This window comes from Cetorhinus maximus, chromosome 12 (genome assembly GCF_964194155.1).
Source record: "Cetorhinus maximus chromosome 12, sCetMax3.hap1.1, whole genome shotgun sequence".
Taxonomy (NCBI): domain Eukaryota; kingdom Metazoa; phylum Chordata; class Chondrichthyes; order Lamniformes; family Cetorhinidae; genus Cetorhinus; species Cetorhinus maximus.
Window position 1 is genome coordinate 42,971,201 of NC_135890.1, and position 24,099 is coordinate 42,995,299.

At 42.4% G+C, this 24,099-nt stretch overlaps 1 protein-coding gene across 1 annotated transcript in view; it reads right to left on the reverse strand.

The window, feature by feature from the left end:
- Nucleotides 1-6,030: 6,030 nt before the first annotated feature.
- LOC144687400 (uncharacterized) overlaps nucleotides 6,031-24,099 on the reverse strand; it is a 190,303-nt gene continuing 172,234 nt past the window's right edge. Inside the window, exons 81-89 of the mRNA XM_078553465.1 lie at nucleotides 22,177-22,390; nucleotides 20,222-20,400; nucleotides 13,606-13,675; nucleotides 13,324-13,430; nucleotides 13,156-13,187; nucleotides 11,329-11,439; nucleotides 9,234-9,285; nucleotides 8,682-8,787; nucleotides 6,031-6,595 (exon numbers count right to left, since the gene is read on the reverse strand). Coding sequence (XP_078409591.1) covers nucleotides 6,442-6,595; nucleotides 8,682-8,787; nucleotides 9,234-9,285; nucleotides 11,329-11,439; nucleotides 13,156-13,187; nucleotides 13,324-13,430; nucleotides 13,606-13,675; nucleotides 20,222-20,400; nucleotides 22,177-22,390 — 1,025 coding nt within the window. The 3' untranslated portion in view covers nucleotides 6,031-6,441. The remainder of the gene's footprint in view (nucleotides 6,596-8,681; nucleotides 8,788-9,233; nucleotides 9,286-11,328; nucleotides 11,440-13,155; nucleotides 13,188-13,323; nucleotides 13,431-13,605; nucleotides 13,676-20,221; nucleotides 20,401-22,176; nucleotides 22,391-24,099) is intronic.

Below are 24,099 nucleotides of genomic sequence, written 5' to 3' on the forward strand. Positions count from 1 at the left end.
CTGCCCGCCAACCTTAAGGTTGGACGGGCAGCATTTAGAATAATTTTAATTAGATCCTTAATGGCTTTAATAGGCTATTTACATATCGGTGGGCAGGCAGCTGACTCCAGCGCGCGCCTGCCGAACGAAGCATCGCTACTGAACGCGATGACGTCGGGACACACGCCTAACGCCATCACGCGTCATTTTAGGCGTCGGCGTGTCGGGAGGTGGGAAGGCTGACAACATGGCTGAGGAAGGCCTCAGGAGGGGAGATGGACGTTTACCTGCTGTGATGGCATTTTGCAGTGACAGTGTCGGAGGTGCCAATTGAGCCACTTGATGGCTGCAGTTAAGTGTGAAAGAGGGGGTATTTCTGGACAATTTTATCTAGAATATCCCAGAGAAAAACTCAGGTTCAGGAAAGGGAGAGTATGCCTGATAGGGAGCCGGTAGTAGAGATTTAGAGAGATTGAGAATGAGATCCCACAGATACTGGTCCTGTCCAACAGGTTTGATATACTTGCTACGAGTGAAGACAAGCAAAAGGCTCCAGGGAGGATACCTACAATGGAGACCAAGGCACTGTGGCTCAGAAGGCTGTCTGGAGGGTAGGGGAAAACAAAATAGAGATGTGGTGTTAATACAAGGCTCTATAATTAGGGGGATAGTGCCTTGTGCAGCCAAGAACAAGAATCCCAAAGAGTGTGTTGCCTACCCGGTGCCAGAGTGAGGAATATCTCATGGCAGCTGGAGAAGAACTTGGAAAGGGGTGGAGGTAAATCCAGCCGTTATGGCCCATGTTGGAACATAGGTAGGAACAGGGAGGAAATGCAACTGAAAAAGTATCAGGAGTTAGGCTCTAAATGAAAAAGCAGGACCTCAAAGGTAATAATCTCCGGATTATTGCCCCTGTCACGTGCAAACAGACATAGGAGCAGATAGATCAGGAGAATTACATGACGAAAGGTCTGGTGCGGGATAGAGTTGTTCCTTTTCATAGGACATTCACACCAGTTATAGGACAGGAAGGAGCTGTACCGATGGGGCCCTTGGGTAGGGGATCTAGAAGCAATTTAAACAGCCTAAATGTAAATAAAACAGGGCAGGAGAACATAGAAAAGAATAAAGTAAGGACATTGATGGCAAACAAATAAATAGAGTAATAGAACAGGAATTTTAAAAGAAGGCTAAACATGAAAGGAAATCTTACAAAAAGTGAGTTAAAGTCTTTCTACAACAATGCACTTAGAGACCATAATAAATACTGGAGCTGGAGGCAATCATGCATTGAGAACAACAGCACATAGTCAGGGTTCATGAGACATTTGGCTACAGAAAAATCTAGGCTGAGAATTAAACATTGCAGAGTATAACATTTAGAAAAGATAGAGAGAGAGAAAAAAGGGAGATTGAGTAGCTGTATCTGTTAGGGATGACATGGCTAAAGGCAGTATCAAGAAGACTAAAATAGAAACCCATATTTTGTTTTTATTCTTTCATGGGATGTAAGCATCACTGGTAAGCCCAACATTTTTTGCCCATCCCTCAGTGCCCTTAAGAAGGCAGCTGTGAGCCACCTTCTTGAACCACTGCAGTCCATGTGGTGTGGGTACACACAGAGTGCTGTTAGGAAGGGAGTTGACCCAGCAACAGTGAAGGTACAGGGATTGGTTCCAAGTCAGGATGATGTGTGACTTGGAGGAAAACTTGCAGGTGATGATGTTTCCATGCATTTGTTGCCCTTGTCCTTCTGGGTGGTAGAGGTTGCATGTTTGAAGGAGGCTTGGTGACTTGTTGCAGTGCTTCTTGTAGATGGTGCACACGGCTGTCACTGTGCGTCGGTGTTGGAGGGAGTGAATGTTGAAGGTGGCGGATGGAGTGCCAATTAAGTGGCAGCTTTGTCCTGGATGGTGTGGAGCTGATTGAGTATTTTTGAGGCTGCGGTTATCCAGGCAAGTGGAGAATATTCCATCACATTCCTGACTTGTGCCTTGTAGATGGTAGACAGGCTTTGGGGAGTCAGGAGATGAGTTACTCACTTTAGAATTCCCAGCCTCTGACATGATCATGTAGCCACAGTATTTATAAGGCTGGTCCCCCAGGATATTGATTGTGGAAGATTCAGCGATGGTCATGCTGTTGAACATCAAGGGGAGATGGTTAGATTCTCTATTGTTGGACATGGTCATTGTCTGGCATTTTTGTGACATGAATGTTACTTGCCACTTATCAGCTCAAGCCTAAATGTTGTCCAGTCTTGCTTCATGCAGACACAATCTGCTTCAGCATCCAAGGAACTACGAATGGTGCTGAACATTCTGCAATTGTCAGCGAGCATCCCCACTTCTGACCTTATGATGGGGGAAAGGTCATTGATGAAGCAGCTGAAGATAGTTGGGCCTAGGACACTACCCTGAGGAACTCTTGCAGTGATATCCTGGGACAGAGATGATTGACCTCCAACATCCAGAACCATCTTCCTTTCTGCTAGATATGACTCCAACATGTGGAGAGTTTTTCCCCTAATTCCCATTGACTTCAGCTTTGCTAGTGCTCCTTGATGCCACACTCAGTCAAATGCTGCTGTAATGTCAAGGGCAGTTACTGTCACCTCTGGAATTTAGACCACTGGCGCAAGCCAAACCGATTATCAGTGAGCAGTTTAACACTGTCTAAGTGTCACTTGATGGCACTGTCTGTGACACTAATCATCACCTTACTGATGATTGAGACTAGACTGATGGGGTGGTAATTGGCCGGATTATATTTGCCTTGCTTTTTAAGGACAGGACATACCTGGACAATTTTCCATATTGTCAGGTAGATTGGAACAGTTTGGCTTGGGGTGTACATCGTTGTGGAGCACAAAACTTCAGTACCACAGCAGGGATGTTGTCAGGGTCCATAGTCTTTGCTGTATCCAGTATCTTCTTGATATCTTCTGAGCCAACTTTTCTCAGTACTGCCCTTATGTCATCTTTTACTATCCAGGCTATTACCCCTCCTTTTCCACTCACTATGTTTTTGAATTTTGTATACCCTTGAATATTTATTTCCTAGCCTTGGTCACCTTGTGACCATGACTCTGGAATGGCAATTAGATCAAAATGATTTATTTGTTTGTGCAGCTGGCAATTGTGCCATTAGCAATTTTAAACCAGGCTACGAGCAGGTTTAAACGACTGACCATCCTCGTTAAAAATGCTTATTTTTGGTAATAAACCTATTTTCAACCCATTGTATTAAATAAAAGCACCAGGTTACCACTCTTAAAAAACATCAAGGAACACTTATCAGTGGAAAGGGAAAAAGAAACAGTGATGTTTTATTACGTTTCCTGATTATGTGGGTTCATGGAGGATTTAACATTTGTGATTAAGCAGATGAATTTCATGGAAGCTTGAAGCTGAACCTAACTAGGTAACTATGCAATTTGGATGTAATTTCCCAATTGTGTCCAAAGCAGAAATGTACTCCATAAGGATTAGCAATTTTTTAAAAACCCTATTATAGTGAAACATGTTTTAAATACCTTTCCTGTCTTCTACCTATCTCAGTATCTCAACTCTTAATGCATGTAACAGTGCACCATCTAGTATTAAAATTCTGCCCATTGTATTTCTAATAGTTGTCGTTGGTTCCAGATGACACTTTTTTGTTAACCTGTGGGAGTGACATTGGGCTAAAGTTTCCACTGCAACTCGCAAACTTGTCATCAGGCTGAATTCTGGGACAGCGTTCTTTCTTGGGTTCTTCCTGGAGGAGGCCAATATAAAAAGTTGCTTCCGGTAGTGCCATCCAGTCAGGGACAGCGGATGGCCTGATGCCACAGGAAAGCCAATCAGAGCATCTGAAGTGACCAATGGCCGACAGAGCCACTGTGAATGCCGTGTACTGCTGAGGTGAGTGGACAAGGAGAAGCCAGCACAAGATGGAAGCAGCATATTGCTGTTGTGACCAGCAGTCAATTCCTCACACCTAACACTATCCAGTGGATCCGTCTGCAGTTGACTGGTAAACAATTGTAAGCATTTGCAGATGTCCTGAGGAGTATCAATTTTGTCCTTTAAAGTGATCATTACATATGAATCTCATGCCACTCTAACCTTGCACTTTGCTCACTCCTTCTGTGGGCAATCTGCAGTCATAGGGCTGAATTTTCCATTCGTCAGGTGGGCGGAGCTGACCCAATCGCGGATGGGCACGGACCCGATCGCCGCCGTCGATTGGGGCCGCACCGCCATTTTACGTGGGTGGGGCAATTAAGGCCCGCCCAGCGGGACGTCCGCACAGAAGCGCTATGCACTCCCTGTGCGGGTGGGGGGATCCCTAAAATCGAGCGTAAGCTAAGTGCAGTCTCAGGGAGATCGCCTTGACTTTTAAAAATATTAAAAATAGAAAACAAAAATTCCCTTACATGTCCCCTCATGTGACAATGTCACATGAGTTGGGACATGTTCATAATTTCTATAACAACTTTATTACAATTTTAAAAACCCTACATGAAACCTCATCCTGCCACTGGATGAGGTTTCATGTTTTTTCTAGTTGCCGCCGGGGCTCCTGGCCTGCCCGCTAACCTTAAGGTTGGTTAAGGTTAAGGCAGGTCCTTTAATTGCTTAAATGATCCTGTCAATGGCCTCAAGTGGCCATTGACAGGTCGGCGGGCCTGCAGCTGATTTTGCAGTGCCCCCGCCTTCCTGAAAATTTAAATGGGACGGGGTGATGTCAGGGGTTCCGCTTGATGTCATCCCGCATCATTTTATGCGTCGGCGAGCGGGCCCCACCCCCGCTCGCTGATGGTAAAATCCTGCCCACAATGTGAGTCCCCTGTGCCACCAGCAAAATTCCAAAGCTTTCCAAAAATGCCTATTAGTTGCCTACATAGTTAGCTTAATCTGGTTCCCATGCTCATCAGATTGCCATTCGTGAACATTTGCAATACCTGGGAAAAGCAGGTGGAGTTGTGGACATGTCAGGATACTGCCTACTGCATTTTGTCAAGCTTTTCTGGCACCACTTGTCTTCTATTCCACCTCCAATGGCCTGAGAAAACTTTCACCATTGTGTTGTCCTAGTATCACCAGACAGAGCATTAAATATCAAGGCGCTACAAATTTAATCAATAAACAATAAATAATTATGCATGATAGAGTGATATTACACAAATCTTCAGCTGGGTTTTGTGATTGAAATAATGGCGAGGGTCTCAGCACTTAATTATTTACATGGAAATCAGACAACAATCTCTGGTGACCACACATGCACAGTAAAACTTGGAAATCAGGGAGTGACAATGTGAGATGTCTTTCTCCTCTGAAACCTTCACTATAACAGTGCTTCAACAAGAGAATTAGCATTGAAACACAATAAACATCATGAAGTTGCACTTACCAAAGTGATACAGGCAAACACACTGGTAAAAGTTAAGGTGTGTCCATTCCATTATAAATATCCTTTCAACAGTGTGATGGGTCTAAATTACAGCCAAACAACCTCTCTCGTAAATTTTACAAATGGCATCTCATTTTATCAGGTTGTAATTATTGTTTGAGATCTCACAAAGTCAAAATAATATTTTGTGTTAAACTTTCTGTCTCTTTATCTCTGTGTCAATGCAATTTTTCTTTCCTTCATTTTATCTGGCATTCTGTACTGGATTTGACATTGAATTCAATATTCTAATTGCACTTCCTGGTTTAGACTTTGTGGGACACCATAGATAATGGTGTATGAGTGGATCCAGTGCTCACTGAGGAAAATAACAAGCAAGCATTTAGGGATGGGGATGGGTAGTTAATTTATACTTAAGGCTAAAACACACCCACTATTAGAAGCAGGAGAGGTTCACTTGACTCCCCGAGCTTCTCAGCAGCCCTACCCTGTTGCTGGAAGGAACACCCATTTCAATACACACCTGTGTAAAAGGTGTAGAGGGAAATTGATGCATGGTATCGGTTTGAGAATCTAGAGTGAACGTACTAATCCCACAAAGCCATCAGGTGCCCTACTTGAAGACACCATTAAATTGGAGAACTGACACTACAGTTGGTTGCACAGAGCAGGTGTATTTAAATTGTGTACAAATTACATGTTTCTTTCACATACATATTCATTTAAAATAATGGGAAAATATGACAAGTACAAATTACAGAGTTTCATTAATACAGAAAATACTTTATTGATTTTAATTTCTCACTGAACAAAAGGTGAAAAATTTGCAGCAAACAGAAGACATGTTACAAAGAGACTACAATCCCATAGATTAACAGAAGTAGTTTGAAGTAAATGGCACTTCACAATTTATTACCACCAAATAACACCAAATCAAATGGAAGTTGCAAAGAAAAATTATTGTCTTGGAGCTTAGAATTTAATTTTAGATTTCAGATCAATTTATATTGCACGAATTACGTGCAGTTGACTAACTGTGTGAGTGCAGCATTATTCATCACTGAATTAACAGGTATTGCACTTGCATGACTTCACAGAAATATAGGTGTACAATTGAGTTCTTCCTTTGCTGCATGTCAGGTTTGCTATTTTTTCCTCTGTTTCATGTTCCTTACAACACTGACATTGATGTTCCATGCCATTTATGTTGGGATTAAATCTGAAAAATAACCAGATTACAGTGGAAGAATTGAGTTACCTTATTAAACTATCCATTTTACTCACAAAGCTACAATGACATCATTGTGTCAAAGCAGTTACCCATTGGGCAAGATTTTGAGGTCGGTGGGTGGGTGCAATTGGTGGGCGGCTGCAATCGGTGTGCCTAGGAGCGTCTGGGGAATGGGCCGCTGCCTATGATCGGTTCCCAACCGCGATTTCACACTGGCTGGCCAACTAACGGCCAGCCAGCGTGAAGCATGCACTGAAATGCTCAGTGCTACCCGGGTGGGGGTTGGAGCGGGAGGACGGTGGGCGCTGACGTAAGCGCGGGCACGAGTGAGGGCTGAATGAAAGCTCCCTGAAGGCAGAGAGCTGTCTCAGGGAGCTGAGGGCCTGAAAACAATGTCCAAGCATCACAATCAGTCACCTGAACATATACATGATAAAAATGCTGTCCATAATTTTTATCTTTTTTATCTAATAATGGAAACCTCATCCCGCCCTTGGATGAGGGTTCATGAAAAATACAAAGTCCGCCTGACCATTTCGCCCGTCCGCCAACTGTAAGGCTGGACAGACCATGAAAAATTTAGACAATTGCAACTTTAGTTATATTAATTGGCCTCTTAACTGTCGGTGGGCATGCGCAAAAGTCAGAAGTGCGTCCGCCAACCGAAATATTGCGCGAGAGTGGGATGACAGGACGCTTGCCTGACTTCATCTCGCGCGATTTCGTGTCTGATCGCTCTGTACGTGCCTGCATGCCGATCTAAAAATTCTGCCCATTGTGAAATACATCACAAATATAAGAAAGCAATTCTAACTAAATATCAATATGTTTAAAAAACACGTCGAAAATTCTTTCAGTAAAAAAACCTAGAAGAGCTTAAATTGCATAAAGTTGGGCCCATACCTACTTATCAAATCTGATGGGTCAGCACTATCAATGGATGACTACTACTAGGCTCAAAACCTCCAAAAAGCCTTCGTAGGCTTTCTACCACTGTCCTCAGAGGTACCGCCCATCCCTCCCTTGTTAGTAGATAAAGTAGGTAGTATCCAAGGCAGGAAGCTTGGAGGTTGGCTATTTTCCTGGGCCCAGCTTCCCCCACCTCAGTCAAGTTCTGTGTTCCCTTGAAAAACAAGGGATGGGAGAAAGGAAATTCCTAATGGCATCTGTAGAGGAAAGGAATCCAGCAGTAGGTTTCACCATGCATTTTCTGATTTTGGGCACTATATTCCATCCTGAAGAGACCCTTGGGCCAATTATATAAATGGGCTGAAAAACGTCAAATTTCAACATGGATTAATGTGTGGCAGTCCATAAAGAAACATGAAATGTTCCTTTATATATCAGGCTAATAGGAATAGGTGGAAAAGAATAAAAACAAATGTTTAAAAGGAATCCTATCAAGTGATGAATGGAGTTTTGTAATCTCTGGCATTGTGCCTGCATTTGGAACATGGACAAAGGGTATTAACAAGAGAAGTGTCACAGAATGACTCAGAAACATGTTACAAGCATTAAAGATCTGAGATAACCTGTAACATTATCCAACAGTCATTGCATTATTTGGGTTCATTTGTCTTATCCTCTCCCACTTTCCATTTCAAGATATATGCTTTTCATCTGGTTATGTGTTTTTTTTCCCCTTTATTCTTTCATGGGAGGTGGGCATCACTGGCAAGGCCAGCATTTATTGCCCATCCCTAATTGCCTTTGAACTGAGTGCCTTGCTAGATTATTTCAGAGGGCAGCTAAGAGTCAACCACATTGCTGTGGGTCTGGAGTCACATGTAGGCCAGACCAGGGGCAGGTTTTTCTGGTTGGCGAGCGGGAGTGGGGCCCGCTCGCCGATGCATAAAATGACGCAGGGGTACATCGGGCGTATGCCCAACGTCACCCTGCATCATTTAGATTTTCAGTTCACCATCATCTCCCTGTTTAGAAGTGTATAAGCCCATTGAGTGTCCATTCGCTACAGCAGCAATGATTGACCTGCTGCCTGTTTCAAGTCATTTTATCTTTTTGTTTGATTCGCTATTCCGCTTAAAATTCAACAATATTAGATCATATTACTTACATGGAAAGTGAAGCACAACTTCCTTCACAGTATTTCATCTGAACGCTTGCTGAACAATTATGCTTTTTGATCTCAAGCTCTTTGTTTTTCACCTTACAAGTTCTCACTGTGGAAGTTGGGAGGAATCAATCAGAATATTTTAAAAATAATTTTAAGATGCATTATAAATAATTGTTAACAGATAAAACAAATGGACATTAGAGATGAAGGAAGCAACAGGCATTCTTCCTTTTAAAGAGTAAAACCTCGAAGCTATTGATGAGATATTGGCAGATGAAAGCTTCAGAAGATTTTCCTCTGCTATCATAAAGTAAGGTTAACTATTCATCTATAAGGAAATAATTTAACAATGACAATCTCTGTTGATTGGTATAGACATACAATACAATTTTTGTAATTTTTTGGTTGGAATTAGGAATCTTGCTTATGAAACCAAGAACTGCATTGTTACTTTGAAATAAGCTCTCAAATTCCCATGGGTCTGTGCAGAGGTCAGAGTGTTAGCGAGGCAGGAGTTAAATAGATAGCAGAGCACAAAATTGAAGTACTCACATTGTTCAGGGCAGAAATAGCAGCAGCCATCATTGAACCAAATCTTGTCAGACTAAACACAGAAAATATTGAATTGTCATATACAAAAAGTAAACATCAATTATTATACACGTTATACCAGTGTTGAATGTGATACATGTACAAAGTATGCAGATAATGCAGACAATGATTATAATAAATTCTATTTACATTTTGCAGCACATTACTGAAACAAATGATCATATTTTCTCAAACATATTTGCTTTGGAGGTAGGTACAGGAATATTGGTTTCAAGTACATTAATTAATACCAGGATATGGAAGGGAAATGGGAACAGGTTGGATAATTGTGATTAGAACTGTTTGCCTACGTGGAGGGTGAATGCTGACATGAAGTGGTTCGGCCAACTGGCCTATTCCAAGTTGTAAATACTATACATTTTAAACCTGCGTCTCCTTCATTTGAATTCTGCAATCATACATATTATGCTTGACAATCAACATAAAATTCTGATTACATTTAGAATTTGATTTCAATTTTATCTTTCTTTCGAACAGCTCATCATGTATCATATGGCCAGTCACTTCTATTATGCATTTTTGGTCAATTTTGCATAGAAAGGTACTTCTGTGCCAGTGTCAGCAGTGAAAGGACCCTGCTCAGTATGGCAGATAAGTGTTGTGGATAAAACTCTGCCTTTCCAATTTCACTAATGTACCTGTGCCTGAATTTCAGAGTTACACTTTAACACAATGATGTATTGATTTGTGAAACATTGTGGTTAGTTTGATATTGTGGACCCATATGGCCAGAACTGAGATGACTGAAATCAGCTTACATGAATCTCAATAATTGGCAGATTGAGGAGGTTGTCATTCTCTCAGAATCGGCTGTACTTAGCACAGGACTCTCCAAGGTCAAATATGGCACATCCAGGCGTAAATCTCTCTATTCTCTGCTTTAACTCCAATCTCAAAGCATCCTTAATTGTATCTGGGATTTTTTCCAATCTTGAGCGTTTCATATTGACCTCTCAGGCAAGATTTCTAATCTACTGTCAATTTGTGCCAAATGAAGACAGTTTGGTATTGTGGATCCAAACTCATGCACAATTGCCTTGAGATTGGCCAAGCTTATTTTGTGTGAACCCTTAGAGCAAACAGGAGGAGGTGGCATTTATTCCATCTGTCTGGGCTGAATTAAAACCCTGAGGTGAAAGAATAATTTGATGATTTATGGTACCACTCAAATCTTCAAAAGATAGCTTATCACTGTGCCACCCAATCCTCATTTAGTATTCAGAGTGAATTTTAAAAGTTCTCTTCATGATGGGTAGAATGTTTTCCTACTAATTGAGGATTGTTTCTTGTTTTACTGCTCTTCTAAGTATAATATTCATTGAACATTTAGTCACGCACATAAAAATTGTAGGGCAGAATTTTCTGCCTGTCGGGGTGGTTGTGCATGCACATTGGCTGGCGGGCGGCTTCCCGATTGGCGCCCCCAATTGGGGGCGCGCCGTCATTTTACATGGGTGGGCCAATTAAGGCCCACACAGCGTGATGTCCACCCTGGATCCCTGTGTGCTCCCTGTGCGGGCGGTGGGGGGGGGTTTCCCTGAGCAGGTCTGTGCGCTCTTTCACACATGTGCAAAAGAGCCCACAGATCCCCCTGAGGCAAAGTGCTGCTTCAGGGCAATCGCTTCAACTTTAAAAAGTATGAACGGAGAAAAAAAGAATTATTGACATGTCCCCTCATTTGACAGTGTCACATGAGCTGGGACATGTCAATTACTTGAATGTTAAAACTTAATAAACATTTTTAAAACACTCATGAAACTTCATCCCGCCTGTGGATGGAGGTTTCATGTTTTTTCGGAAGCCCGCCAGGGCTCCTGGCCTGCTCATCAACCGTAAGGTTGGACGGGCAGCCCTGGCAACAACCTCAGTTAGGTAATTATCAGCCCTAATAGGCCTTTGACAGTTCAGCAGATACGTCCCACTACTACACGTCAACCGGGAAATTCTGCCCATTAAAAAAAACAAATGAATACTCCAGTGTTATAACACATAATAAAGGGAAAGTGCTAAAAGCCAAGTACAGGTCTGTACGAACCTCATCACAGATCGGATTAAATAAGCATGCTTTTTTCAGCTCTATTACAACACCGTCACTACATCTGTAGTAGATACATGTATCATTTGGATGAGACCAATTTTCTCCTTCCTGGAAAATAAAGTATAGACATATCAATATAAAAGTAATTATAAAACAAAGAAGTTAGGAGCACCTTCCAAATGATTCAGCTAGCTATGGCAGATAGTAGTTGAGTCATGTAGTCCAATGTTTGACAAGTTAACCGTAAGGGGGCTAAGACCGCATCCTTCATATTTTTTATAAAATAGATATCTTCATGGCTATTTCTAAAATTTTAAAAACTGGACAAAGACCTTTAAAAATGGCAGAAGCTATGTCTGTCTGTGACCCTTGAACAAAAGGAGCTACCATGGCACTATTGCAGAAACTTGCACCTCCTTATCTCTGAAGAGACACTAATGACCCCTTGTGGGCTGCAGAGACCAAATTCAAAGAGAACTATATGAAGGTCATCTGCATTTCTTAAGCCAGGCTGGCCAACCAGAGCCTATTCGTCTGCTAGGACCAAGGACCCCGCAACCTTACTTTCAATTCTTAATGGTTGAGACAATTAACCAGCTTGGGTATCGAGACAAGGGATGCAAATCTCTTGTCAAATGCAATGTAGAGAGGTGGGAGTCATGTGACATGAGCCTCTAGCTGGTGGAACCAGTTACATTGCTTTGGTGTACTGCCAGCTCACTCTGCCATATTACGATCTGACTAACAGCAACACAGAAAAGGGGCCCTGCCCATATTGAATACCTGGCCCCATCTACACTGCTTTGACTGGCAATCCTGTACCATTGTCTATAAAACTGAATTATGTATGCATGCCTATCGCATCATGTGAAGTCAACACCACCAGAAAAATGAATTAACTAGCATCGGTTTTCAACCCACTGACCTCAGCGAAGGAATACCTTGTTGGACTTTGATTCTAAATAAAGGCAGTTTTAAGACAAATATCAAAAGTGAGGAAACAAAACAAGATATATGCATACATAAGCAAAAATATGCAATATGGGATGATTGAGGAAAGGATAGATCTAGGCAAACTTTTGCATTAGAGACTCAGTTCAGAGATACACACATGCGTCAGTGTATTCTGGAAGGGGATTGGGGGTTGATCGCCAGGTTAAATTCTCAACATTTTGTCTCCCTACAGCTGAAACTCCATTGTATCAATCGAAAAGCGACAGTATAACTACAGACTAATAAGATATAAAGGGTTTTAATAGAATAGGTAGAGAAAACTATTTCCACTGGCAGTAATGTCAGTAACCAGAGGGCACAGGTTTAAGATAGTTGGCAACTGAACTTGGGAATAATGAGAAAAATTATTTTATGTAATGAATTCTTATGACTTAGAATGCATGACCTCAAAGGGTGGTGGAGACAGATTCAATTGATAAAGGGAATTGGATATGTATTTGGAGAAGGAAAATTTTGTAAGGCTATGGAGAAAGAGCAGAGAAGTGGGACTAATTGGATAGCACATTCAAAGAGATAGCACAGTCATGGCCTCCTTCAGTGCTGTAAGTGTCTAAGCCATATTGTACAATTGGTAAACAGTGCAATTTTTCCATGTAATACCAGTTTTATTTTTAGGTTTTAAATATATATTATGGCCCCAGAACAGTAAAATCCAGAAAAATGATTAAAGAGATTGCTGTTTAATGAATCACAAATATCTTATTAAGAAAGCTCAGTGAAATTCTGCTCTGATGCAAGACATTGTTATCACAAGAGATAATTTTGCTTAATACTATAGAAATCAGTAAAGCAATAAGATGACACACTCACAGATCTTAGGTTCCCTGAAAAGTCTTTGCACCCTGTGAAAACGAGAGATGTCACATTGTTAAGTGAGTGCTACCTTTGCCAGTGGTGACAATGGTGCAAAGTGTTTATTTATATTTTAATCATAATTTACAAATAATTGTATGTTTTCATCCAAACATAGCAACTCACTAGCGCATGAAGGAACACATTGGGTCTCATCGTCAGATAGCATCATTCCACTTGGACAAAAGCAGCCTTCGATTTGCTTATCAAATCTCTCCCCAGGCATCATCACGCTGAAAATAAATATCATAATATTTGATATGTTTATTCAAATACAATAATAATAAAGGACATGGTAATAATATTTTTTAAAAAGTTTATCAAAAGCATTTCTTCAAAACATAGACATCTGCTTTGAAAAGCTATAATATAGATTTGGATAATTTAGAATGTACTACAAACACTTACCCATTCTTACAATAATTGTGATTGTATCTGGAGCAGGCTGTATAGTTGAAACCTCTTGGACAGTTGTAGGCTTAAAATAAAATTTAAAAAATTAGGCAAGCCATTCAAAATATTGATGTTATTAAGATCTTCAGAAGCAGTCAGGCTGGTTGAATAAAAATCCTAAATGAAATAAAATTACTCTTGTGCACAGCATATAACTGTGACTGAAATGGATTTTGCATTTAAAGCTGAGTATAACTTTTAATCACTATTGAATACTAGAAAAGAAACAGAAGTATTTTTGACTAAAGGAACAGTTCTTTTTTGTAAGTATCTACTGGAGCTTAATGCTATTTCACTTGATCTGTAGGTCTCCTGTGCAGGAATTTATTTAAAGTTTCTTGAAAGTGAGGATATAGAAATCCTCTATTAGCCCTCTCCTAACTTCTTTCTTTCATAATTTTACTGTAAATATTCATGCATAGTTTACAGGGTCATATTTATTAGGGCTACTTTTCTTCTACTTTACCACAGAAAAAAAGAAATGATTTCACAAGTGCAAAGCTAAGAAAAGTAAGAAACAGAGACCCATAGAGGTCTCTCCATCGTCTTGGCAATGAAGTGCGAGTAGTGCAACAATACTTTATGCTTCATTTTGCTGCCCCCAAATGGGGGCGGAAGTCCCACCTCAACTCAATCAATGGCCAATCAGCCATTTAACAGCTGCAGGGCAGCTGTCTGGAAGGGGGTGGGCTCCCCAGCAGCCCCCGCCCCCCCCCTGACTTTTTAGCTGAGGGCAGGTGGGGTCCATTGACACCTCAGTAAATCTAGCTTTATATCATGCTGAGACCATTAACACTTCTATGTCCTCATTTGCTGAAATCCAACCTCACAGTTCTCCCTTCATTTTCTGTATTGCTGTGATTCTCACTAGCTTCTTTAGCATCCTCAATAGATTCAAATTTAACAAATGCAAATCCCTTTGGTCTGCCATTCTTTCCTGGTATTTTCAGAATCACAGAATCACAGAATCTCACAGTGCAGAAGAGGCCCTTCGGCCCATCGAGTCTGCACCGACACGTGAGAAACACCTGACCTACCTACCTAATCCCATTTACCAGCACTTGGCCCATAGCCTTGAATGTTATGACGTGCCAAGTGCTCATCCAGGTACTTTTTAAAGGCTGTGAGGCAACCCACCTCCACCACCCTCCCAGGCAGTGCATTCCAGACCGTCACCACCCTCTGGGTAAAAATGTTTTTCCTCACGTATCCCTAAACCTCCTGCCCCTCACCTTGAACTTATGCCCCCTTGTGACTGACTCTTCAACTAAACGGAACAACTGCTCCCTATCCGCCCTGTCCATGCCCCTCATAATCTTGTACACCTTGATCAGGTCGCCCCTCAGTCTTCTCTGCTCCAACGAAAACAACCCAAGTCTATCCAACCTCTCTTCATAACTTAAATGTTTCATCCCAGGCAACATCCTGGTGAATCTCCTCTGCACCCCCTCCAGTGCAATCACATCCTTCCTATAATGTGGCGACCAGTTTTGATCAATTTTGTCAGTAATGCTTTTTCATAAATGCTCTGAAGGGTTTCTTGTGTTGCAGAATAAACCAAGTTATTTACAATGGATATATCAGAATCTGGTTGCATTTGTCCACCCTTTACATTTAACATACTCTTATCATCAGTGAAATCGATAATGATGACTGTGCACTCAACCTCACTGCCTTGATTCTGTTCCAATGCTGCACCTGAAGCTGCTCCTTTTTCACATTCAATTTATGCAACTCCCCGGGTCACTAAACCATTATGAGGAGCAGGTGTTCTCATGTCAATTGCATCCTCAAAATTCTCTTTAGGGCCATTTTGAGTTATTGTGAATGACAGATTTTTCACCAACCAAGACCTGCAATTCCACTCTCTTTTGCTACCCACAAGGATTTCTTTACCGTGTGAATTGTCAAGTTTGACTGTAGGTCCCAACACTTTGTTTCCATTGAATTCCAGTGCCTTTTCCAGCTGCTCTTCATTTTCAAAGCCTACATCACCAAATTTCCTGACAGATCCAATTAGGACATCTGTGAGTGAAAGTTTCTTATTGCTGAAGAAGCCTTTCAGGCTTTCTTTAGTTCGTCAAAGCTTTTTTTTCAGAGTTCAAGTTTCCAACAAATAGCACAAAGGATGCATCATTTCCAGCCTTTTGTTTCTTAGCTGGAGTCATTGCCTTTTGGTCTTCTTTCTTTCTCTCTCCAGTTTTCTTGGTCACAACTATCCCAACTAACCTCAGCATCTTCATCCACATTCTTGTCATCTGCCTGAACTTTTACCATTTTTAGCCTCTTCCTCTTCAGATTCACCCTCATCTTCATTGTCGCCATTACATTTTTCCTTTATTTTTTTCAGCCATAGCAGCTGCACATATGGGATATTTCTTTTCTGGTATGAGAAGGGTTACCAGTCCAGGTTTTGGACTTGTCTTAGCCGAGATGAAGGGAGTTTGCTTAGTGTTCTCTATCTGGAATTGATTTCTTCTTTCTTCTCATTATATTGGGCTCTCACCATAGTTTGTCCTCTTGGGATTCCATCATAGAGCCTCAACTTAACATTCAACAGCTTTACATTTGGGTCACCACCTTGAAAAGCTTCACACAAGCCTGTGAAACTCTTGATGTTACACATAGAACCAGTGTCTATACAACAATTTACATCATCTTTATGTTCCATTTCTGGAGGCATCATCCCAATTGTCACAAACTACTTCCTACCTTGAGACTTGATGGCGCCTGCCTGTTCTAGGTGTGGAATAATTCATTAGAACCGTTGTCCTAATCTCTCCAGCAGCCATGTTTATAGGCTTGCATTTTGTCTTTCTAGCAAGGCACTTGCAATCAAAGTGGTCCATCTTCCTGTACTTAGAGTACTGCATTTCCCATGCTGGACATGCTTCCATTTTCTTCTTGTGGTGTCCTCTGCAGTATTTACATCCCTTCCCCGGCCTTAATCTTTTTGCTGGACCATCTGAAATTTGTCCTTCCTTTTCATCATTGCCTCTTCATCATTGACTTGTGTTTAGAAGGCTTGGGCAGCCTCTCTGAACAGTGCACAGCCTCACAGTTTCTCCCATCAGTACGCCTCAGCTATTGACTAGTCACCTCAGATCTTTGCACATATCATAGTTTTCTCGAGAGTATGCTTCTTTCCTCTCAGCGAATGTGGCCTCACAGTAGGGCCTCTTGCTGTTAAGGTAATCCTATCTCTGATGAGGTCATCCTTCAGTTGCCAAACTCACAAAACTCAGCAAAACATTTCAGTGCAGTCACAGAATGCGCAATATTCACTCCCTTCTCCTAATCTCTAGGGCGGTCGTGGTGGTGGGCCCGGGAGCAGTCGTGAAGCTAACGATTGGGCCCCAACATTGATTTCATGCTGGTTGGCCAATTAATGGCCAGCCAGCGTGAAACGCTCTAAAACGCTGAGCACTGCTGCCGGCGGGGGTGGTGAGGGTGGGGGGAGTGCGAGCACGGAGGTTTACGCATGCCCGGGGGTACACGCGGTAAAAGCTCCCTGAGGCACAGAGCTGCCTCAGGGAGCTGAAGATTTTTAACAATAAAAATAAAGATATTTAAAAATAATGAAAACATGTCCCTTCACGTGACTCTGTCACATGAGCAGGGGTATGTTAAATATGAATTTTAAAAGTTTTTAATTTTTTTTAAAATCGCTAGTCGACACCTCATCCTGCCCGTGGACGAGGTTTCACCAAAAGTGCAAAGGCGCTTGGCCTTTTCACCCGTCCACCAACCGAACAGTTGGACAGGCAGCGAAAAATTCGAGTCAATTAATTGATTAAGGGCCTTAATACGCTGCTTAATTGTCGGTGGGCACGCTGCCACCTCTCACATGCACCCGCTCACCCGGCATCATCGCGCACTATTTTACTCTTGTTCGGGTCGGGCGCGTGCCCGCCTGACAAGAGAAAAATTCAGCCCCTAGTGTTAACCCATAGTGTTCATAAATTACATTAGTAGAGAGTCAAAAGTGGGTCTTCAAGGCCTCAAAAAGCTCACAAGCCTTGCTTTTCTTCTCAAAAGTGAGATCCAAGTGTGCAATAAAGTTTGTAGAACTCATTCCCCAACAAAGATAACAGAATTGCTACCCTTATCTGTTTAAGCTTCTTGTCCAACTCTTTGGTAATCACATAATTCTGATAGTGAGACTGGAAGAATTGCCAATTTCCATTCAAATCACCCTTTGTATCTGTAGCAACTGGTACTGGAAAACACAAAGCCATAATGACTTATCCAACTGTTGATGTCCTGTACAAAATTGCAGACAGGTGTTTTATGACCCAGCTTCAGTGTAAAATGCAAACATGGGGCAGAATTTTGCCCTCATCGAGCGGGAGAGGCGGGCGGGCCCGGGAGCAGTAGGGAAGTCGACCACCGCCCACAATTGGGCCCAGACCAGCCAACGTGAAAGGCGCTCTGCAGTGATCAGCGCTGCCGGGGTGGGGCCGGGAGGAGCCTGAACACTGAAGTTCACGCATGCGCAGGGTTGTGCACAGTAAAAAGCTCCCTGAGGCACAGAGCTGCCTCAGAGAGCTGAAGGTTTTTAACCATAAAAATAAAGATATTTAAAATCATGAAAACATGTCCCCTCATGTGACCCTGCCACATGAGGAGGGACATGTTAAATATGAGTGCAAAAATCACTTTAACCACTGGTCAAAATCTCATCCTATCTGTGGATGAGGTTTCGCCAAAAATGCAAAGGCCGCTTGGCCTTCTTGCCCACCCGCAAACCGAACAGTTGGACGGGCAGCAAAACATTCTACTCAATTCATTGATGAACGAACTTAATAGGATGCTTAGGATGCGTTGCCCACTCCTGCTCATGCCCGCCGACCGCAATATCGCGTGTGCGCCATGACATCAAGACGCGCGCCCGACGTCACTGCACGTCAATTTTGCTAATTCGGGTTGGACGTGTGCCTGTCCGATGAGAGAAACATTCCATGGAGTAGAATTTTCCACTTGGTGTGCGGGTGTGCGCCAACATGCTTGAGCGTGAAATAGCACGCGATGACACGGGCGAGCGTCCCGATGATATTTTGGTCAGCGGGCATGCGCGAGGTTCGGCAGTGCACCTTCCGACAATTAAGAGGCCTATTAGGCCATTAAAGTTTCAGTTAACAAGGACTTTTCGCTGCCTGGCCAAACTTATGGTTGGCGGGAGGGCAAATAGGCCAGGGAAGCTCATCCATGGGCAGGATGAGGTTTCCGTAATTAAACAAAAAAATATAAAAATCTATGCACAAGATTTTTATAACTTCCACGCACAGTTAGCTCATTCTGATGTATGGACATTTTTCCAGATTTTAAATTCTGTCTTTATTGATTTTAAATTTGTCAGCTCCCTGAAGCAGCTCTCTGCCTTCGGGGAGCTTTCATTGCGCGCTCCCTGGCGCCTGCGCCAATTTCAGCGTTTGCCCTCTTCCCGCCCCCACCCCGGCAGCGCTGAGCCTTTCTCCGCGCCTTTCACACGGGCTGCCCGTTAATTGGCCATCCAGTGTGAAATTGCGGTTGGGGACTGATCATGGGCAAGCGACACATTTCCCGGGCACTACCGGGCCCGCCGATTGCAGCCGCCCGCTGACCCAAAAATTCTACCCGTGGGCAAGGGAGCTCAACCAGGCCCTGACAGGTCAAACCTCTGCTTAGAATTGCACTAGAACTTTCCGCATGTCATAATTATCCTCTGATGTTTTGCACATTTGTTGGCTGTCTTACGACTGTCAGGCCTCAATTCAAAGGCTGTCAAAATCCTCTCAAATCTCAGCAAATTACTTCTGACAGCATGAGTGGAATTTTATTGAGCTAATTGCCTCTTTCAAAGGCGCCTAATTGAGGGACCTGCCATAGAGAAGGGGTTGGGGGGGGGCACCGAAAGCCATATCCCTGCCCTTGGCTCTGACCCCATGCCCTCCCCCCTTCTCTGAACATCTCCTGCTACCCTTTTTGGCCTGGGGTCCCTCTTGATCTTAGGCCTTCGATGGTTGCAGTACTGGCAGCTGCCACCACTCACAGTGGCACTGAAGGAAATGAGGAGCTGCTGACTTCTGATTGGCTGGCAGCTTTTGGTGAGCAGGATTTCTGCCCCGGGGTTCCTTGACACTAGTCAAGGCCAGACAGTGGCTAATAAAGTGCTTGATGGGTATTTAATTATGTTGAGCCACCACCACGGGACTGACAGGTGTTCCCCACCAGTTCTCCAAATTGCTGGGTAAGGCCCCATCAGACCCATTAAATCTTGTCCCATGTTTCTTGTGGTGTATAAAATGGCTACTGCTTTTATTTGCATACAGTGGCCTCAGAGGTCAAACCCCTTCATCACAAATGTATCGCAAGCCAGAGGTTAACCAGTTGTTTAGCGAAACAATTTTGTTGGTCAGACAGACAGGAGGATGGTCAGAGCCTGGGGCTTTCCATCTGCTGTTTTTAGACAACAGCCACAAGGTTTTACGTATTTCATCTAAATATTGTATATACAAGCCTATATTTTATTGATATATATATATATCTATATTAAGTCTTAAGGATATTTCTATAGATTCACAGTACTCACGGCATAATCCATTTGTCGAGCCTCTCCAGTCAACACATGCCCCTAATGCATTACATGTCATGGCAGCAGCTTCCAGGCTAGAACAGACCATCTCTGTCGAATTCAATTCACACTGGTCGTACTGACATGCCTTGACGTAGTTTTTAAGTTCTTGCCTGTTTCTGCATCTTCTGAATGAACTGCAGGATAGGAGTTTAAAACTGTTTAAATACTAGCAACATAACAAAAGCCAAAATGATTTCCCTCCTAAGAAAGCTTCAAACCATAAAATTACGCTGTGAGGTGCCAGAATATAAAATTCCTTTCTATGCTATTTTAACAGACATTAGACTATAAATGCCTGTGTTCAAATAGGTGAGAGAAGACTTCTAAGCAATTGTACACTATAATATAATTTCACAACTATTGTCTCATATATTGATGGAAAGCAGATTATAAATGCTTAATTTCACGTAATTAGTATAATTATTTTCAGCATTTATGATAAATATATTAGGCAACAAGAGAATTATCAAGGAGCCTTCTAAAATAATGCTTTGATATGATTATTTTCCAATTATATTTCAAATTCACTGCCCATCATACATGCAACTGAATAAATTACATGGTTTATGTCTGTTCAAAATAACCTGGCTGCTCCAAACAGGCTTTGCAAGACAACCATCAAAACTTTAGGCATTGTTAACATAAGGATTATACCAATTTTTTCTTTCAAATGCCTCTGACTATTGCCCATGACTGAATTCATGAAACTTTGACAAACTACAACAGAACAGAGCTGCTTCATTTATTGTTATTGTTATTGTTAATTGTTATTGTTAACATCAAAATAATACTTCCCAAATTGAATCACAAAAATACCTTAAATTGATGTGTATCAGTGATGATGAAATTTTTTTCCCACTTTTTGACCAGTGCCAAGCAATGCTGGATTCTTCTCTCAAATGGATAGGAAAGAGGAAACAGTGAAAATAGGTCACAAAGGGAAATGAGTGGTTGCAGAACCACTCAAAAATGGGCAAGTGATTGCTATGGCCATGCAAAATTGGGACTGGTGAAAAAGTGGACAATTATCCAGCACAATGGAATCCTATTGCATTTTCTCATTGGATAGATCAAATTAGAAAATACATGCCATGCATTCTAAAGCTTGAAAAAAAATGTACGATCAGAATTTTTTCAAAAAAGGTGTCCTGCCGAGGGGATTGAACACGGGGCCAGATCTTGTGCAATTGGGCAGTGGGAACCTTGTTGGCATTTTACCAGTGGTGGCCAATTAGAGACTGCCACTGGGATAGCTGTCAAATTGAGGACAGCAGCCCGCCTCCCAATCAAAGAACCAGCAGCCTCAGCAGCGTCAGCGATAGAGATGGCTGCTGCTGACACTGCAGGAAGAGGCAGAGGGTCCCTCCATTCCAAGGCACCCTTGAAGGCAAAGTAATTTTTTATTTACCGTCCTGAGGTCAGGCATACAGTCTTATTGGGGCGGGGGCTGCACCTTCATTGGCAGTACCGCAGCAGCAAGGGGCCCCTGCCATGGGCCATGGAGCAGCCATATTGAAGGACCCCCCTCTTCCCGGGAACCCGCTGGGAGAGCGCCCGGATTTATCTGGCAATTGTTCCTCATGCCAGCCCCTATCCCTAAAAGTGATAGAATGCCAGCAGGGGCGGGAAGTGGCAGCTAATTGGTCAATTAATTACTGAATTGGCCACTTGCTTTCTGGTCAGCAGGTTGCTGCAAAGCAGAGGTTCCTGCCATTGGTAATATTGGTCAGGCTGCCTTCCTGATGCTTCCTGCCACTATTTTATGAGGCCTCCTGCCTTCCTCAGAAAGCTATGAACTTTTTGTTGACTTTATAAATATATATGTATGCTTTTTAAAAAAATATTCAAAATTAAGGTCTAGATAGATTTTGTTACATATTTTCAAAGAAATGACACAAGAATGCACATACTTTCCTGATGTAGCATTACACACTGTTTTCCCCAATTCACATGGTGGGATGGTAGGAGTTACAACACAAGGCACATTTGTAGGAGTTGCTTGGCAATGTGGTTTACTAGGATCATCAACCTTCCAGTCAAGTGCAGTTTGGTCACAACAGTCTTGAGGCTCGATTCTTCCATTCCTTCTTACACAGTCATCTCTTACATTTTTGGAACAAGAACCTGTGAAATGGAAATATTTTGCATCAATGAACAAAATCTATCCCTCTATTAGTGCAAACCAGAATTGACTGTTACAAAGGCCTTAAAGGCTAACCTCTATGTGCTCAAGAACTTAAGGTGGTTGCTTGCTACAATGATACAAGAAAGGAGGGAAGATTGAGAAAAACAGTGGAAGCCAACAAGTGGTTTAATAGCATGGAAACTGCAAGTTTATTTGTCATTAATGTAATAGAGAAATCTTCAGACTTAAATCTATGATTCATAGAAGTATAAAAATACATACCCAGAATATCTACACTAACCTTTGCTAGACATATCCAAACAGAACATTGTATTGTCCCATGCTCTTTCCAATCTTCAACCCATTAAATTAATACTGCAATTGATGCAGCTTATTGATATAGCCCCATCTCCAACCTCCTCTTTCTTTCCCTATGCTCTTGAATGCATTGTCACTGCCCAAATCCATTCCTGTCTTTCTTAGAATTCCATGTTCAAATCCTTCCAATCAGGCTTCTGCCCCATCAACAGCTCTTATCAAAATCACAAATGATTTCCTCTGTGACTGCAACAAAGGTAAACTATCCCTCCTCATTCTTCTTGACCCATCTGCAGCCTTTGGCATGGTTGACCATACTATGCTCCTCCAATGTCTCTCCACTATTGCTCAGCTGTGTGATTCCATTCCTATCTATTAAAGCCAGGGTGTCACTTACAATGGCTTCTCTTCCCACTCTTGCACTTTTACCTCTGATTGCCCTTGGCCACCTCCTGTTTCTCAGCTACATGCTGCCCCTTGGCGACATCATCTGAAGGCACAATGTTAGTTTTCACATGTACTCTGGCCACACCCAGCTCTGTCTTATCAGCACCTCTGCTGTTGCTAAATTATCAGACTGCTTATCCAACATCCAATACTGGATAAGCAGAAATTTCCTGCAATTAAATACTGGGAAGACTGCAGCTATTGTTTTCAGTTCCTGCTCCAAACTCCGTTGCCTAGACACCGACTCCATCCCTCTTGCTGTCAACAGTCTGAAAGTAAACCAGACACCAGTTTGCTATCTTGGTGTCATATTTAACCCCGAGTGAGTTTCTGACCACATATTCACATCACACAAAAGCCTCCCTATTTCCACCTCCATATTATCACCTGATTTCATCCTGTCTCTGCTCATCTGCTGCTGAAGCCCTCATCTGTACCTTTGTTACCTCTAGACCTGACTCTCCAACACATTCTTGGCTGGTCTCTCACCTTCTGCCCTCCATAAACCTGAAGTCATCCAAAATTCTGGTGCCACTGTCTTAGCTCGCACTAATTCCTGTTCATCTATCATTCCTGCACCCACTGACTTACAGTGGCTCTCTGTCAAGTAATATCCCGACTTTAAAATTCTCCCTCTTGTTGTAAAATCCGTTCCTGCCCCCACCCCTCCCTATCTCTGTAATCTCCTCCTGCCCTAGAGCCCTCTGAAATATCTGTGCTTATCTAAATCTGACCTCTTGATCATGCATGATTTGAGTCACTGCACCATTGGTGGCCACGCCTTTAGCTGTAAAGGCCCAAGTTCAGCAATTCCCTCCATTTACCTCTTCCCCTCACTACCTCACGCTCCTCCTTTAAGACACTCCTTAAAACCTCACCTTTGACCAAATTTTGGTCAACTGAGCTAATTTCTTCTTATGCAGCTTGGTATCATATTTTGTTT